This window comes from Ornithorhynchus anatinus, chromosome 3 (assembly GCF_004115215.2).
Source record: "Ornithorhynchus anatinus isolate Pmale09 chromosome 3, mOrnAna1.pri.v4, whole genome shotgun sequence".
NCBI lineage: Eukaryota > Metazoa > Chordata > Mammalia > Monotremata > Ornithorhynchidae > Ornithorhynchus > Ornithorhynchus anatinus.
In genome coordinates this window covers 68,078,583-68,096,316 of record NC_041730.1, presented here as the reverse complement: position 1 = coordinate 68,096,316, position 17,734 = coordinate 68,078,583, and the positions used below count along the sequence as shown (strand labels likewise).

Sequence of the window (17,734 nt, the reverse complement as noted above, 5' to 3'; positions counted from 1 at the left end):
ACTAGATCTATAAAAATCTTTACTATGCTTTTTAAAACTATAACTAGGAACTTTATACAGACTTAGACCTAAAAGGAGATGGTGTTATATAGACCTGCCAATAATCAGGAACATACATTAGTGGATTCCATTCTTCTCATCTGCACTGAGACAACAGCAATGAAGAACCATAACAATTTGCACTTCAGTTTAGCTCTTATTCATTTGAGAGTCCGTACCCAGTCCATGTTACCCCACTCCTCAAATATCCAGTGGCTGCCCGTTCACCTCCACATCGAAACTCCTTGCAATTGGCTTTTAATCACTCAGTCAGCTCACCCCATCCCATGGCTTAGTGGAAAGAGCCCGGGCTTGGGAATCAGAGGTCGTGGGTTCTAATCTCGGCTCTGCCACTTGTCAGCTGTGTGACTTTAGGTAAGTCACTTAACTTCTCTGTGCCTCAGTTACCTCATCTGTAAAATGGGGATTAAGACTGTGAGCTCTGTGTGGGACAACCTAATTACCTTGTAAGTACCCCAGCACATAGAACAGTGCTCCGCACATAGTAAGCGCTTAACAAATACCAGTATTAATATTATTTCCTCACCTCACGGATCTCCTATTACAACTCAGCCTGCACAGTCCGATCCTCTAGCACCAGTCTACGCACTGTGCCCCGATCTCATTTATCTTGCGGCCGACTACTTTTCCACATTTCCCTTAGCCTTTTCCCTTAGCCTGGAACTCCCTCTAGACAACCACTTCATCCACTTTCAAAGCATTATTGAAGTCACATCTCCTCCAAGAGGCCTTCCCTGATTAAGCCTTTTTCCCTGGCTCATTCTCCCTTCTGTGATGCCTATGCACTTGGATCTGTGACCACTGGGTATTTGATTTTTGTCACACAAATGGCAAAACTTATGTACATGTATTTAAATTATATATTACAAATGATTGATTTCTATGAATCCCTGTCTATCCCTGTCTCTCCTTCTAGATTATAAACTCATTAAGGGCAGGGAAGGTATCTGCTAATTATTGTACTGTGCTTTCCCAAGGAATTAATATGGTGTTCTGAACATTGTTAGCACTCAATTAATACCACTGATTGAAGGCCTTTCAGATTCACACTGATTGGGAGATAAAAGCAGATTCCTCAATAGGATATCAGATCCTTCCTATCTTATTCTTTTTCAGGTATGGCTAGACTAGACTGTAAACCCATTGTGAGCAGAGAATGTGTTTGTTTACCGTTGTAATGTACTCTCCTAAGGGCATAGTAAAGTGCTCTGCACACAGTGAGAGCTGAATAAATAGGATTGAATGAACAAATGAAAGCATTAAGAAAATGAATTGCATTTAGAATATGAGCTGATTAAAACTGCAGTATACTAAATACATCTATTTCCAAGACCGATGATGAATTGTCCCAGCAGGGGACAACTCTGTTTTTTCTTAAGGCTATGGAACACAATGCAGCATGTCTTAGTGGAAAGAGCGTGCTTTTTCTTGAGAGTCAGAGTTGTGGGTTCTAATCCCGGCTCAGCCATTTGTCTGCTGTGTGACTTTGGGCAAGTCACTTAAGCACTCTGGGCCTCAGTTACCTCATCTGGAAAATGGGGATTAAGACTGTAAACCCCACGTGGGTCAACCTAATAATCTTGTATCTACCCCAGCGCTGAGAACAGTACTTGGTACATAGTAAGCGGTTAACAAATGCCATTATCATCACTGTTACTATTAATGTTGTAATAAGTTCACAGGAAAACAGCTGCTTCTGGCAGGTCAAGGAGGTTCACACTTAAAAAGTTTAGGAACTGAAAAGAAAAAGGAGTTTTAACCAACAACCAGGTACAGCATTAGAGGGCACTGTGCAGCTAGGAAAGGGAAAACATGCATAGTTGTTGGTGACCAAGCTGCCCAGAAATATTTAAAGCTGCAGCAGCTGGAATATCTTGGATAAATTTCCCTACATAAGGATCTCTTTTTGACAGAAATTTTGAGAAATAATGAAAAGTCCTAGATCATGCTCTCTCACACCCTGTCCATCTTTGATAGAAAACATTCAGGTCTCTCATCCATTGTCTCTAGCCTTACCTAGAAAAGGAGAGGATGACTAAAATGAATGTGGATTTTAATAGAAAATTGGTTTCCTCAGTATAACCTCCTGGCTTCACTTGCCACTTCACTAGACCCTTAAAGGGCCTAACTTTTATTTTAATCAGGTAATGATGAGAATTCTGGACTTTTAATTAGTGGTGGGATGTGTAGTATGGAACAGAGCAGAGCCTCAAGTCTTTTTGGAGTTGAATATAATGAGAAAATATTTAGCAAAATCAAATTCTCAGTTGGGGTTGTTACCTGCATCTGTCAGGCATAAGGAAAATTACACATTTGTTACAGAATTAATTTGAAGTCAGTGGGATTTCTTGACTTACTTGTCACCATTTTTGACATTAACGGGGAACAGTGATAAATGGAGAGAAGGAAGCTTATGTTTAACACAATAGAACCACCCTTTCTTCCCCATACCCTCATCCCAAGCCAGGTTATTTTGTTTCAGGTAGAAAAGAAAGCAAGCTGCTTTGAATTCTTTTCATTAGTGTTTCTTCACACTTCATTTTCATTTCTGAATGAGGATTTTCTTAACTGTTAATGACAATATGGATTTTCTGTAGCTCTTCTTAGTGGGGAGTAGTACATAAAGACCATTTCCATCTCAGGCTATAAAAGCTTGTACTGGACAGAAAGGGATTTGCTGGTAAAGGAAATAAATTTGCCAATGTTCCTGAATGGGAGCATTATGGCAGAGAAACATGTGTCTGTATCTCCCAGTAAAGCACTGGAAGATTTCAGGCAGTTCAGTACTACAGCCAAGCCTTTCAAAGTAAACACCACAGGTTACAAGTTTTGATTTGGTTCCTTTTGATTTCAAATCTCTTGTGAAAATTGTGAAATTTTCAAATCTCATTTATTTTCCAACAGAACATTCATCATCACACAATACTGTGAGAGGTAGGAAAGCCTCTCTTAATTATCATTATGGGCAGAAAGCATCAACATTTTTACATAATTCAGAATGCATTCAAGATTTACCTTGTGGGTAAAGGCTGATTTGTAAAATCCCATTGGATAACATTGAACATGACATATTTAGGGTGGGAATCATTAACTATTCATAGCAGGATATTAGCTCTATTCCTCAAGGACTGGTAGAGGATGTAACACATGTACAAATTTATCTTTGTGGTATATGCTGATCTTCGCCTAGGGTGCATTTCCCAGATGAATATTATGATTCACTAGGTAAATAGTATGAAGTATATGACAGCTTGTTCATTAAATCATCTTTTGGAGTCTGTGAATCTTCTGATGTCTCATTACCCTGCTGCATATTATTTTTGGATGCCTTGGTTCATCTTAAACTATCTCTTGAGTTCTATTAGTTGCCACAAAATGTGAGCATGAAATTAGGTTGGCACCTTAAAGTTGATAGCAATGAAGAACTAGCAAAGCCCTATCTAGTCACATTTCATGGTAGTAGACAATGAATAATCAGGGTACACCCAATAATGCACCCTGAGTGAAACCTGACATGGACATGTAAATGCCAAAATCCTGAATTACCCTGTGATAAGCTCAGAACACATGGATACATTTTCTTTTAATTTTTCCCTGAATCTGCTTATTTATTAAAACCATAGATGAAGGTTTTCCAACTCAGGTTGAATGGTGGATTGTGCATTCTTTGGAGATATTCATATTAGCAAATACAAGATTCCAACCTTCTGCCTATGCTGCCAGGTCTGTTTGTCTAAGGTTCAGATTTTCTATTATGTCTGGACCAACTCAGTCTTAGCTACAAAAGCAAGTCTAAGACACAGAGAAATCCTTCTGATCTTTGTATACGCTGATTGTGTTTAAATGGAGCACATCTAATGGTAGGTTTCTTGCTTTGACCAGAAACTCCATTAAACTCTGAAACTCCAATCAGAGATGACTGAATTTAATTTTCATTCAATCAGATATGGAGCCTGTTGTGTGACTTTAGGAAAGTGATTTAATCTTTCTGGGCTTCAGTTTCCTCATCAGTAAAATGGGAATAAGATATTTGCTCTCTCTTCTTCTTAAACTGTGAGTCTCATGGTAGAAAAGCATCATGTACCATCTGATTATCTTCTATATACACCAGATCTTAGCTCAGTGCTTTGTCAAAGAGTAAGCATTTAATACACATTTTTATTATTATTGAATAGCACTGTAGCGAAAATGATTGCCTAGGTTAGCATGCTAAAACTTGTTTTAGCTCTAAATCTTTTTTCAGATATTCTTCAGAGGGTGAGGCTTCCAGAAAGGAAGAAAAACTTTGGCAAAATTGTCCTCATCTAGCAAGGGTTTATATTGGAACTGTCATTTCTGCATAATCACTGCCCTTGGGATTTGATACTTTATTTTATGAAGGTATAACTACCCTTTACCAGGATGCTATTTTCATTCTCCAAAGCCTGTGGCATTTTTCTCCCGAAATTATTCTGTTCAAAACTTTTCCAAGTCACCACATTTTCTTAAAATAGATGTATTACTTCAATTCTAAATTGTCTTTATAGCCATCTTTAAAATCAACTCAGATATTTTAGTTTATGCATCTGGACAATAGCCACTATGCTATTTACATACCCCCGGACTTCTTAATACTTATTTCCTTATATAAAATGGTTGATGAATTTCACTCCATTATATTTCCAATGAAGCTAACAGATAAGGAATTGATTGGAAATTCCAGAAAGAGTTTAGATGAAAGAACTCACATTATTCACAACAGCCTCAGTGCTGGTGGCAGGAAACGTGATAATATTATAGATCTTTCTTTGGCATCGTGACTTTAGGATAAAGAGTACATTTTAATTTATTGCAAACTTCCATTGCATCTCTTGTTGTCATACATGGTGAGAGGCGAGCTCCTGACTTTCTTTCCAAAACCTTTTTCTTGCTATGTCTCCCAGAAATACACAGGTAAGTAAGAAGAAAAGACTCTCAAACCTTTTAGTGTGCGGAAGAGAATGGGATCAGAGAGGGGTCCCACCCCTTTGGAATTACGGGCTTGAATTCTGAAGTAATACACAGTGTCTAGACTGAGATCCATTATTTGATGAGTTAGTCTGTCACCACTGATTGATTCCATAATCCAGTCATCAATTGGGGTGTTTTTGTCCAAAGTGTAGAATAGGATATAAGCTGGAAAATCAGAACATATCATAACATAAATCATAATCTTTGATTAGTTTACGCACTGCATATTACACCCTCATCAACTTAAAACTTTTAAATAATTTTCTTCATTACGAAAAATAATGCTCATCTGAATAATTAATAATAACAATAATTCATAAGTGGGAGTGTGTCCATCAAAATAAGATTAGAAATTTAACTAAAATATGAAACAGTAAAATCCACAGATCATCTTTTTCCCTGGTGATGTCACGGGTAATTCAGTATCTAACAGAACTGAGGTTTCTGTCACTGACTTCAAAAAAATCACTCATCCTGTGGACCAAGACGTTATCCAGTAGTCACGGTATTTCACAAGAGACCTCTGATGGTAAATTTGCCTGCCTGAATAAGCACAGCTCATTTGTACCATTTAGCTTGTCAAAAGGAAAAAAAAAAATGTACTGGAAGCTTACACATGAATTGAACTGTATGGTGTGAGATAAAGTTTGACTGGAACTTGTCAGGAATAGGGTGAGACAAATTTTCAGTTAGTCTCCGTCAAGGGTCTCCTAGTACTAAGATTCCTGTTAGCATTTGAGCCTATAAAGATAATTTCCCTAGATTGACATAGGAATCATCCTCTCCAAGACCTTTCTCCTATTTCCTTGGCAGGCTTGAGGTGAGGACTGTATCTTTTTTTCTCCTTAATAAAATTCCACAGCACTTAGGAAACAATCCATGTGCTCAAACTCTGTTTAAAAAAATGTTCTTCAATAAATGCTTACAGGAAACATATTTTTCACTTTACAGTCATGTGGGAAAAAACACTGCTCTTAAAATGGGAAAGATTCCTCCAACATAAGAAAACACTGTTGCCAAATCCCTTAGGTATGGATTTCTTAGTGTTGGAAGCTAAGCTGGAAGGTAAGTTGAGAACACACTATGGGCAGCTATAGCTATGTATTCTGCCTTACAGTGTCTACTCAGAGAGGCAAAAACTCTATCTTTCTTTGGTTTCATGTGTGTAAATTTTTTCCCACTTCCTGGTATATAGAATAAGAAGATGCTCAATATAAATATTAATTTAATGAAGAATAACATTAATTGATGAATGGATTAAGTGAAGTGTATCATGTGAAGGGAAAGAGCTACTAATAACAAAAGTCTCACAGACAGGTACAGCTATCTAGACAGTGAAACACATGAACATTTAGCCAAAAGAGTCTAGACCTTACTGTTCCAATACAGCCCTATATCCTTATTCAGAATAGTGACATAGGATAGGATAGTGAAACAGTAATAAATTCTTGACTGCCCTGGTACTGAGCCGAGACTGTAAGCTCATTATGGGCAGGGAACGTGACTGCTAATTCTACTGTATTGTACTCTCCCAAGCACTTATTACAGTGCTTTGCACAAAGTAAGCACTCATTAAACACAATTAATTGAGCCAGTGGAACAGATTTCATTCGCAGTAAAAAAAAAAAAAAAATCTTGGAGCAGGTGGCATGATGTTAGAAGATGCTAAATGATTACCTATCGGAAGAAATGAAAAGCTTCTCTTCCTGTTGGATAATAAACATGTCACAAGAAAGATCAGATAATGTGCTTAAGACTCTATAGGTCTCCAGATTTCCAACTTCCCTTACTTCCTCATCTCACAGCAGTGTCAATTTGTGTTATTCTGAGCCTGTGTCCCTGTCTGTTTTTCTCTGACTGCTGCACTCTCTCTTCTCTCTATGTATTATTTTATTTCTCACTGAAGCACTTTTGTTAACTCTGGGTCTTCCTCTCTCAAACAGTAAAAGGAAAAAAAAAATCCGCAAGGTGTAGAGAGGAAGAAGGAAGAATCGGTGAGCCAGTCCCATAAAGGGAAAGGGACAAGTAATGATTGGACACACTCCTAAGCCAATTAGAAGCCTCTCTTTCCTTTCTGGGAGGGTGCTGGGCAAGCAGAAGAGAAGGGAGGTCTCTCCCCATCTTATATGTCAGGTTGCTGTTCTTGCTTTCTGTGCCAGAGATGTTCCCAGGTTCCATCTTGCCCCACTGGGTGCCCTGGGCGGCTGGGCAGTGCTCCCATCTCTTGGCATCTTTTTTTCATGGTATTTGTTAAGTGCTTATTCTGTGCCAGGCACTGTACTAAACTCTGGGGTTACAAGCTGACCAGTTTGGACACAGTCCATGTTCTAAAGCAAAAAGCTGACAAGTAGCAACATTAGATCCCAGGTCATTCTGATTTCCTAGTGTTGGAATCTAGCTGGAAGGTAAGTTGAGAGCTCATGCTCTATCCATTAGGCTGCAGAGGCAAGAGAAGGTTCAGCATAGCCTAGTGGAAAGCGCACAGGCCTGACAGATGCCTGCTGTGTCACACTGGGAAAGTCACTTAACTTCTCCATTCTTCAGTTTTCTTATCTGTAAAATGATAACAATGAAGATGATGGTATTTTGCCAAGAACTGTTCTAAGCGCTGGGGTAGTTACAAGATAATCAGATTTCCCACGTGGGGCTCCCACTCTTAATCCCCATTTTACAGATGAGGTAACGGAGGCACAGAGAAGTTAAGTGACTTGCCCAAAGTCACACAACTGACAAGTAGCGGGGCCTGAATTAGAACCCATGAGCTCTGACTCCCAAGCCTGTGCTCTTTCCACTAAGCCACACTCCTTCTCTGTGGGGATTCAATGTCTGTTCCCCTTCCTACTTAGATAGTGAACCCGATGTGGGATATGGACTTTTGAACATGATTAACTTATATCTATTCCAGCACTTAAAGCAGTCCTTCATAAGAGCTTAGCAAATGTCATTACAACAATAATTATAATAAAAATAATCAGGATGAGGGGTTGGTTATGGGACCTGCACAAGCCCTGGTCACCACTGCTGCTCTTCTGCATTAAAACTTCCACTGCCAAGGGGGGACAGAGGCATCAGTGAATCCAAAGGTGCAGGGTGGGTGGGTGGTTCTCAAGCCCCTGGCTGTCACTGATACCCCTTCACCCCATTTGCGGTCTCTTGGTTCTTCTAACTCACCACTTTCCCCTTCTGAGTCTCTTTCACCAGATCCTCCTCTGTCTCCTCAAGCCTCGGTTCTGAGTTGTACTGCATTCTCAATCTACACTCATTCCCTTCGGTAGCTCACCACTCTCATAGACTCAGCATGTACTTCTATGCATTTGACTTCCCAAACGACCTCACTAAATCCAGATTCTTCTCCTCTGTAACTTTACATCTCCTCCTGACTCAAGTTTTCTTTCTCTGGACATCCTACTGGCATCTAAAGCTCAACATGTCCGAACTTGAACTCGGCTTCCCTCCATTTCTCCTATTTTTGTCATTTGTAATTTATTTTAATGTCTGTCTCCCCTTGAGGGCTGTAAGCTCCTTAGGGGCAGGGATCATGTGTACCATCTCTATTGTATTGTACTTTTCCAAGTGCTTAGTACAGTGCTCTGCACACAGCAAGGGCTCAATAAATACCATTGATTGATTAATAGATGGATTCTCTCCCAAATCCTCTCCTCCACCTGTTTTCCATCACTGTTCACAACACCATCATCCTCAAGCCCATAACCTTGGTATTATAATAATAATGTTGGTATTTGTTAAGCGCTTACTATGTGCAGAGCACTGTTCTAAGCCCTGGGGTAGATACAAGGCAATCAGGTTGTCCCACGTGAGGCTCACAGTCTTAATCCCCATTTTACAGATGAGGGAACTGAGGCACAGAGAAATTGAGTGACTTGCCCACAGTCACACAGATGACAAGTGGCAGAGCCGGGATTCAAACCCGTGACCTCTGACTCCCAAGCCCGTGCTCGTTTCACTGGGCCACGCTGCTTCTCTATCCTTGATTCCTCTCTCTCTGACTCACTATTTCTCTTTCTACCCCATATTCAGTCTGTTACAAATCCGGTCGGTTCTTCCTTCACAAAAGTTCCAGAATTGTCATTTTGCTCTTGATATAAACTGCCACTTGGCTCATCTGGGCACTTTTCAGAGTCCAACTTGACAACTGCATCAGCTTCCCTGCCTCCAGTTGCTCCACTTTCCAGGAAAGCTGTTCACTTTTTAAAAACATCATTCTGCACATATCTCTGCACTCCTCAAAAACCTCCAGTGTTTACCCATTGGGCATCACACACAAACTCCTGACCGGTGGCTATAAAGGAGAAGTCGATCTGTTCTCTCCCCACTACTTTTACACTCTCTTCTCCCTCTAAAACCCAATTTGTACTTTTCACTCCTCTCAAGTCAATCTATTCACTCTGTCTAGGTTCATCTCTCTCTTTGCCAACCTCTTGCTCACCCTTTTCCAACAGATTGGAACTCCCTTCCCCTACTCATCATCCAGACCACTCAACTCCCCATCTTCAAATCACCTCTTCTCCAGGTAGTCTTTCCCTTTAATATCTCGCCTCCCCACCCAATTTCTACCCCTACTTCCATTTCAATTTATTTTAATGTCGGCATCTCCCTCAACACTGTAAGCTCCTAGTGTGCAGGAAATGAGTCTACCAACTCTAAAATCTGCCCTTTCTTCTCCATCCAAACTGCTACCAGGTTAATACAACTCCTTATCCTATCCCATCTGGATTACTGCATCAGCTTCCTTGCTGACCTCCCTGCCTCCTGTCTTCTCCACACTCCATTCCATACTTCACTCTGCTACCCGGATCATTTTTCTTCAAAAATATTCAGGACATGTCTCCCCACTCCTCAAAAAATTCCAGTGGTTGCCCATGCACCTCCATATAAAACGAAAACTCCTCACCATTGCCTTTAAAGCACTCAGTCACCTTGCCCTCTCCTTTTTCACCTTGCTTCTCTCCTACTACAATCCAGTCTTCACACTTCACTTTCTAACGCTAACTTTATCACTGTTTTGATCCTGTCCATCTTGCCACCGACCCCTCGCCTACCTCCTACCAAATGACCTGGAATGCTCTCCCTCCTCAAATCTGACAGATAATTTTACTCTGCCTCACTTCAAGCCTTATTGAAAGCACATTTCCTTCATGATGTCTTCCCAGATTAAGCCCCCCTTTCCTCTTCTCCCACTCCCTTGTGCATCACCCTGACTTGCTCCCTTTGTTCTTTTCCCAGCCCAGACCCACAGCACTTATGTAGATACCTGAAATTTATTTATATTAATGTCTCCCCCAACCCTAGATTGTAAGCTCCGTATGAGCAGGGAATGTATGTGCTTGTTTACTGTTGTATTATACTCTCTCAAGCGCTTAGTACAGTGCTCTACAAAAAATGAGCGCTCAAATACGAATGAATGAATGATTGATAGGGTATGATAAAAGTGGTGTTCCTTGTACATAGATACACCTGGAACTTTGGAAAAAGATCAAAAATTAACAGATGATAAAAGTGGTGTTCCTTGTACATAGATACACCTGGAACTTTGGAAAAAGATCAAAAATTAACAGTTTACCAGGACAAGTCCCAGTGAAATGGAAAATTGGAAAACCAAATGAGAACAGAAAAAGAACTAGTTTAGGGGAATCTTTCTAGTTTAAGTAATCAAGGCCCCTGCTCTGCAGGCATCCACATTTTAAAATAGTGTTTCAGTTGTAATTAGATGTGCCCAAATATGAAGTAATAAATGTGAAAATCCAGCAAGATGATTTAAATACATGAATTTTCAATTATTTGTGCTTTACACTTCTGTATTCATTGAGTCTGGTTAGACTGTCCTAGAAAAAAGGTCACATTCATAACCAAATCGTATCAGATTTAAACAATAATTCAAGAATGAAAAACATCATTTTTACATCCTAAACACCAATGAAGAATTTTAATACCCTTGATGATATGCAATATTACTTTCTGCATAATCAAAACAATATTAAATAGCCTTTTCTATCATTTAATTAGCAAAATTTTCACATTTGTGATTGCGTCATCGTTTTTGCTAGACAAAATTTAATTGCCTATATGTAATACTAATTCTTGATATAAAAATCTATTTTTTATTTGACTTGACAGATTCAGTTGGGCTGACCTCCATATGGAAAAGTTATGCCATAAATTACACTGACTCTCTGAAGAAATCTGTTCAAGATAAAGGTATATTTTCTCTGCCCAGAAAATGTAGCTTATTTTTAACTGAAGAGCTGAAATTTGACTTTTTTTGTACATATTATTTGTATGTTAATTCATTTCAGTTTCTTCAATTTAGAATTTACTGATTTTTCCACAAGGTTGTCAATAACTAGATGTAATTAAATGAAATAAGAATCATGAAAATATTAAAAAAAACCACAAAGACAAAGCAAGAAGCATCAGGTACAAATTAAAGCAACAAAATCTCAAATTAAAAACGATGCCTTTATCAAAAATTTTGAACACAAACAACTGCACACATGAAAGAAGTTCTTTCACAACTCTTCCTCTTGTTCATTTGACATGCAATGAACAGTTTCTGCTTTGTTACTGTGGGAAGAACAATTTCCTCAAGGAAACCAATCTTTAAATTCAAATTTCAATTTCAAGTACTTTGCACTTTGAAAATGTGTGAAAATAAGCCACCCTAAAAATCAGCACACCATTTGAGAACAAAATTTGTTGGGATCTGATCTGGGTCCCAGAGGCTTGAATTGCACTCTTTATTTGCAAAAAAGACTTGCACAGCTTAACCCAGTAGTTGGAGTTAATTAGACCATAATGTGAATACTTGAAGTTGTACAATATTTTTCATAATAATTATATGCTATAGAGACAACCATTAAAAGCCTAAAGTGATTATTTAAATGCAAAATTGCTGATAGAACTCTATTTTTTATACTAAATTAATGTTACAAGCTACTAATGGATGTCTTCATTAGACATTGATGTTATCAGCAATATTTTGCAAAATAAAATCTGTCACTGGGAAATTTCCATTAAGTTCAATTTCTATCAGCAAAATTAAGTTTTTTGCTTATCACCCTGGCTTTACAGTATTGCTGCAAAAAATAAAACTCAACAATAAACTCACTATTTTATGTAATACTTGAGTGCAAAATCATTATGTATCTTTTGTATTCCATCACTGGTAGACCAGCTATTTTTAGTCATTTTAAGAGCTTAACAGAATAGCGGGCTCAGTAATTTTGCATTTTAAAAATGCATTGTTATTTTTGGCAATTAAAAACAAAGGGTGCACACATTCTCCATTCAACTTCTTACAGTTTAACAATGGAAAATTCCTAAAGCAATTCACCATTTCAGTTTGAAATGAGAGGAAAAGAGAAGGAAAGAAATATTCTAGCTGGAAACAAGCACACCAACAAAAGATGTAAAAGCAGCACAAACTAAGAAAGAACCAAACAAAAAGAAACATTTCAAAGTCATCCTTACCAGTAATTTTCCCATTGGCTTCTAATGGAGGCTGCCAGCTCACAATGACAGCTCGCGGCTTCCCTTCCCGCGTAATGACAGTCAAATCCTTGGGAGCAGAGGTTGGGGCTTCAGAATGAAACAAACAACAAGGTTTTGTCATTGGAAATGAAGAAAAGTAAGCATTAATGGGATTCTCGATGGCAATCTTGCCTCTCTTGCAGTCTGCTCAAAAAATATACTCTGTTCAATTGCCATTTACCCTTGTTCAGAGCTTGAGTTGAACCAAAACAACTGATGTTTGTCCTGGAAAACCAATGTGTTTCTATTCTCAGAATTCAGGTTGACAGATACAATCATTGAGCATTTATTTTTTTTCTGCAGAGTGGTAAACTTAATTCCCAATAAAAATCTTTGGTTCTTTAGAGTGAACTGGTAGGTATACACATCCATCAACTAGGATCATATTTGTCTCCCATTGGGAGGGAACATGTCTCTCATTATTGCTGTACTCTCCCAAGTACAATCAACCAATCAATCCAAAGTATTGAATGAGGGCTTAGTCTGTGAGGAGCTAAATGCTTAGGAGATAAATGAGTAGAGTCAGGCGACACTAGCTCTGCCCTCAGAGATCTTACAATCTAGTGGGTAGACAGAAGTTAAAATAAATCAGAAGGAGGGGAATAATAATAATAATAACTGTGGTATTTGTTAAGCACTTATTATGTTTCAGGCACTGTAATAAGCACTGGAGACCAATCATGATTAAAGATGTGTGGGTATATGTAAAAGATATAAATATTGTGGGAAGAGTGACGAAGTGCTTGAAGTGACTAAGTGTGACACTTAGTGACAAGTGCTTGGGGGAGATTTGGGAGGCAAAGAGAAGTCAAGTAGAGTGCGTAACAGTTCCAAGCACTTAGTAATGTGCCTGATCCATTTAACCTTAATTAAGTCCTTTGGAGAAGCAATATAGCTTAGTGGAAAGAGCACGGGCTTGGGAGTCAGAGGTCATGGGTTCTAATCCCAGCACCGCCACTTAGCTGTGTGACTTTGGGCAAGTCAGTTAACTTCTCTGTGCCTCAGTTACCTCATCTGGAAAATGGGGATTAAGACTGTGGGCCAACTTGATTACCTTGTATCTACCCCAGCATTTAGAACAGTACTTGGCAAATAGTAAGCACTTGACAAATATCGTCATTATTATTATTATCTCTGTTTTCCTCCAACTCCAAACCATAATTTGTGCACTTTAAATTTCATCAATACTAAATTCCTCGCTACTTCTGAGATTATTGATGCTGTTCATATCCAATGTTGTGCCCTTCAAGACCATAACCTCCTGACTAACCCTAATCCTAACTCTTCTCCTAATGCACATCTTTATTCAGCCATTCTATATTTCCTCACCATTCTCATTTATTGGACTCTGAGCTGAAGTTCTAGCTGAAATACTCTACATAAATTTGTCTTTTGTCTTCATATTGACTAAGTGATCTAGTAATAATAATGATGGTATTTGTTAAGCACTTTCTATGTACCAGGAACTGTACTAAGCGCTGGGATAGATACAAGCAAATTGGGTTGGACACAGTCTCTGTCCCACATGGAGTTCGCAGTCTGAATCCCCATTTTACAGATGAGGTAACTGAAGCACAGACAAGTGACTTGGCAAAGGTCATCTGGCAGACAAGTGGTACAGCTGGGATAATCTTCCTCCTCCCTCCTTGTTTGTCTGTCTCCCATCTCCTTTCCCCATTTTTGTTTTTATATTGTGAGGCCCCTGGTAGACAGGTACTATTCTCACTCCCACTTCCTGAGCACTTAGTACAGTGCTCTACACAAGATACTTAATAAATATTATTATTACTCCTAGTTAACAATCATTTTACTCCTAGTTAACAATCATTTTCATCTTGTCCAATTAGATTCTAAGGAATCTAGCATCTAGTTCTGGTTTGCCTGTCCCTTCTAACTTCCTTGCCATAGAGTATAGACAGGGTTGGAAGTGGGGGAAGGAATGTGAAATAGTGCTCTCTGTCAGCCAGGGCCATGGACTGACATCAAGTTTGATGCAATGGGTGCAGAAGTGAATAAGCGGTTTGGGTCTATTTAACCAATTCATGAAAATGAGCACTGGGCTTAAAGTTTGCCTCCTATAATCAGGTGTTCTCCCATAGAATTTGGGATAAAATGGAAGTTTCTATTTAAAAAAAAAATCTATTGAAAGCATTCCCCTTTAGCACCTCAAGCTTGGGCAAAGAGGTGAGTCCTGAGCTGTTTCTAACATGGAGTTCTGCGGGTAGAGATCCTGATGCTGCAGGGCATCCCTCTACTGCCTTGGTGGTTTTTCTCCCTGCTCCTTCCCCTTCATGGCTCTAAAGTGCAGTCCGGGTTGAGCTCTAGACTGTAGGGAAGGAAATAAAAGTCACTTGAATAATAGTAATGATAATTAATAATTGTGGTATTTGTTAAGCACTTACCACTTGCCTGGCACTGTATTAGCCTCTGGGGTGGATACAAGTAAACTGGGTTGACACGGTCCCTGTCCCATGTGGGGTTCTCAGCATCATTCCACATTTTATAGATGTGGTAACTGAGGCACAGAGAAATGAGGTGACTTGCCCAAGGCCATTCAGCAGAAAAGTGGCAGAGCCAGGATTAGAACACAAGTGGCAGAGCCAGGATTAGATTACTAATTAGATTAGATCAGGATTACTCCTGATCTGGATGATTCTCTCATGGCACAAGATGCAGTCCATTTCCAATTCTGGGTGTATATATACCTGCATACTAAATATGCACTCATGTCCTTGGTCAATGGATGATCTCAAATCTTTCACTCATTTTTGATAAATCTCTCTACTGAAGTAACTCATTTCAAACTTCCCCCAAATGCCTATTTTTAAAAAGTGCTCCTGCCCACAATTAAAAAAAAACACCTTTGTTTCCTATGTAGCTCTTACTGCATTATTGTAAGAAATCCTTCTACTGGGTGGCAACAGATGAAGAGGATCTTTTCAAGTCTGGTCGGTCCTCTAGACCGTAGCTCCTTGTGGGAAGAGAACATGTCTACCAACTCTGTTGTATTGTAAAGGGCTCTGCATAGAGTAAGTGCTCAATACATATCATTCATCTGCACATCTGTCATCTGCACAACAAAACAAACAACTCCTCTATGTAATTTTTTACTCATGCTGTCTCTCACTAGAAGAATTCCACAGGACGCCAGTCCTTTTGAAAACTATTCAGAATCCATTTATTCCAGGAAGGTTGGTAAATCTGCTTATTAATCCAGACTAGCCCACTGCAATTTTCCATTCCTCCTTTCTGTGTAAAAGCATTTACACATACCTGTCGATAATTTGCATTTATAATACATATGCTCCTATGAAGCCTCTACATGCTCATTTGATCTATTTTATTTGTATTATTGGCCTTGCTTAAAATTAAAAGCTACTTCAAAGAAGTAACTGTATTAAGCCAAGGTTATGCAAACCCTTTGGAGTTCAAGGCCTTCAACTTGTAGGTGCTCAACATATATTTATGATGATGATTATAATCTTATTTATATTGATAGTTCATTATTATTTTAGAACTCTGCTCATTACTCCTTTTCTGACTACTCTTACTCATTTTCATTGATTGGATCATTTCTAAACGTGCTTCCATCTAACTTTAAGTTTCTTTATTTCCTTTTCCTATTTACACTACTTTGATACTGATTCTTGATTCTCAGGATATTGGTTGTGTTTTCCCAATGTGAGTCACCTGAAAATTGCAGTCTGGTGATGTTTGTTTTTTTCTGTTCAATGTTCCTGGGAATCTCCTGACATCTTACCCAGGTTCCCCAACACATCTGAGGAGGAGCAAGGCTCAGTGGAAAGAGCACAGGCCTGGGAGTCAGGGGACCTGGGTTCTAATCCCCGTTGAGCCATTTGTCTGCTGTTTGACCTTGGGCAAGTCACTTCTCTGAGCCTCATTTCCCTCATCTGCAGATGGGGATTCAATACCTTTTCTTTGTCCTACTTAGACTGCGTGACTGGCAGGACAGGTAGGTGTCTCGTCTTTACCCTAGTGCTTTGTACAGTTTTTGGCATGTAGTAAGCACTTAATGAATATCATTAATATTATTTCTCACTATAAACTTGTCCTTTAGATTATATAGTACCGTTAACAGAACAAGAACTGATACAAAGTCCTGAACAGTCAAAGCCTGTCAGCATTTTCAGCCACTCCAGGTCCACAAAGTGCCTATAGGTCAGCCAAGGCCTGCTTACCTGGTGGTTCATTTTGGCACTTCCTACTAGCTGACTGGAAGCAGTGTGGCCTAGTGGAAAGAGCACAGGCCTGGGTGTCAGAAGTCCTGGATTCTAATCCCTACTTTGCCACATGGCTGCTGTGTGACCTTGGGCAAGTCACTTCCTTCTCAGTGCCTCATTGCTTCATCTATAAAATGGGGATTGAGACCGTGAGCCCCCATGTGAGTCAGGGACTTTGTGCAGTCTGATTAAGTTGTATCTTGTCTTGTCTAGGCTTTCGAGTCAGCTCCAACTCATAGCAACACCATGGTTATATGGATGCCAGAACGCCTCACGTCTATCTGCAGTGGTTCTGGTAGTGCACCCATAGAATTTTCTTGGTAAAATTATGGAATTGGTTTACCATGGCTTCCTCATGCGATGGTAAGGTTGAGTTCCCACCCTCAATTCTCTGACCAGCACAGGGGAGTTTTGACCAGTAGCAGATTGCCTTCCACTCACTAGCCACTACCCAAGCTTGGAATGGAATGGATATACCTCTGCTTGACTCTCCCTTCTGTAGTCGAGTACTTGAGTGGGTACTTTTATCTACTGCAGAGTTTAGAACAGTGCTCGGCACATAATAAACCCTTATCAAGTACAATTATTATTATTATCATTATTATAATGAAACATAGCTCTAAATTCCAGGGTCGGAAAACTCACAAGTGGTCTAAGCTTGACATACCTGCTTCATATGTGGTGGCGTGTGCGGTCATGCTCCATGTGCTGGACCTCCGCCCCTTGGTCACCATGACTGAGAACTCATACATTGTGTTAGGTTTAAGGCCCGTTGCTGTGTGACTCAGAGACGTCGTATCTGCAGACTGTAACAGAGAAAGTGAAGAGAATACAAACAATGGCCTCTATAAACATGGTAAATCAAGACAGCGAAAAAAGGATCTCGAAGAAGCCAA

The 17,734-nt window shown here is 39.4% G+C and overlaps 1 protein-coding gene across 1 annotated transcript in view; it reads right to left on the bottom strand.

Annotated features, from left to right (window-relative positions):
- The window catches only part of DCC (DCC netrin 1 receptor), a 644,354-nt gene that overhangs the window by 97,605 nt on the left and 529,015 nt on the right, over positions 1 to 17,734 (bottom strand). The window contains 3 exon segments of the mRNA XM_039911321.1: positions 5,020 to 5,214; positions 12,538 to 12,645; positions 17,506 to 17,644. Of these exon segments, the coding sequence (XP_039767255.1) occupies positions 5,020 to 5,214; positions 12,538 to 12,645; positions 17,506 to 17,644 (442 nt within the window).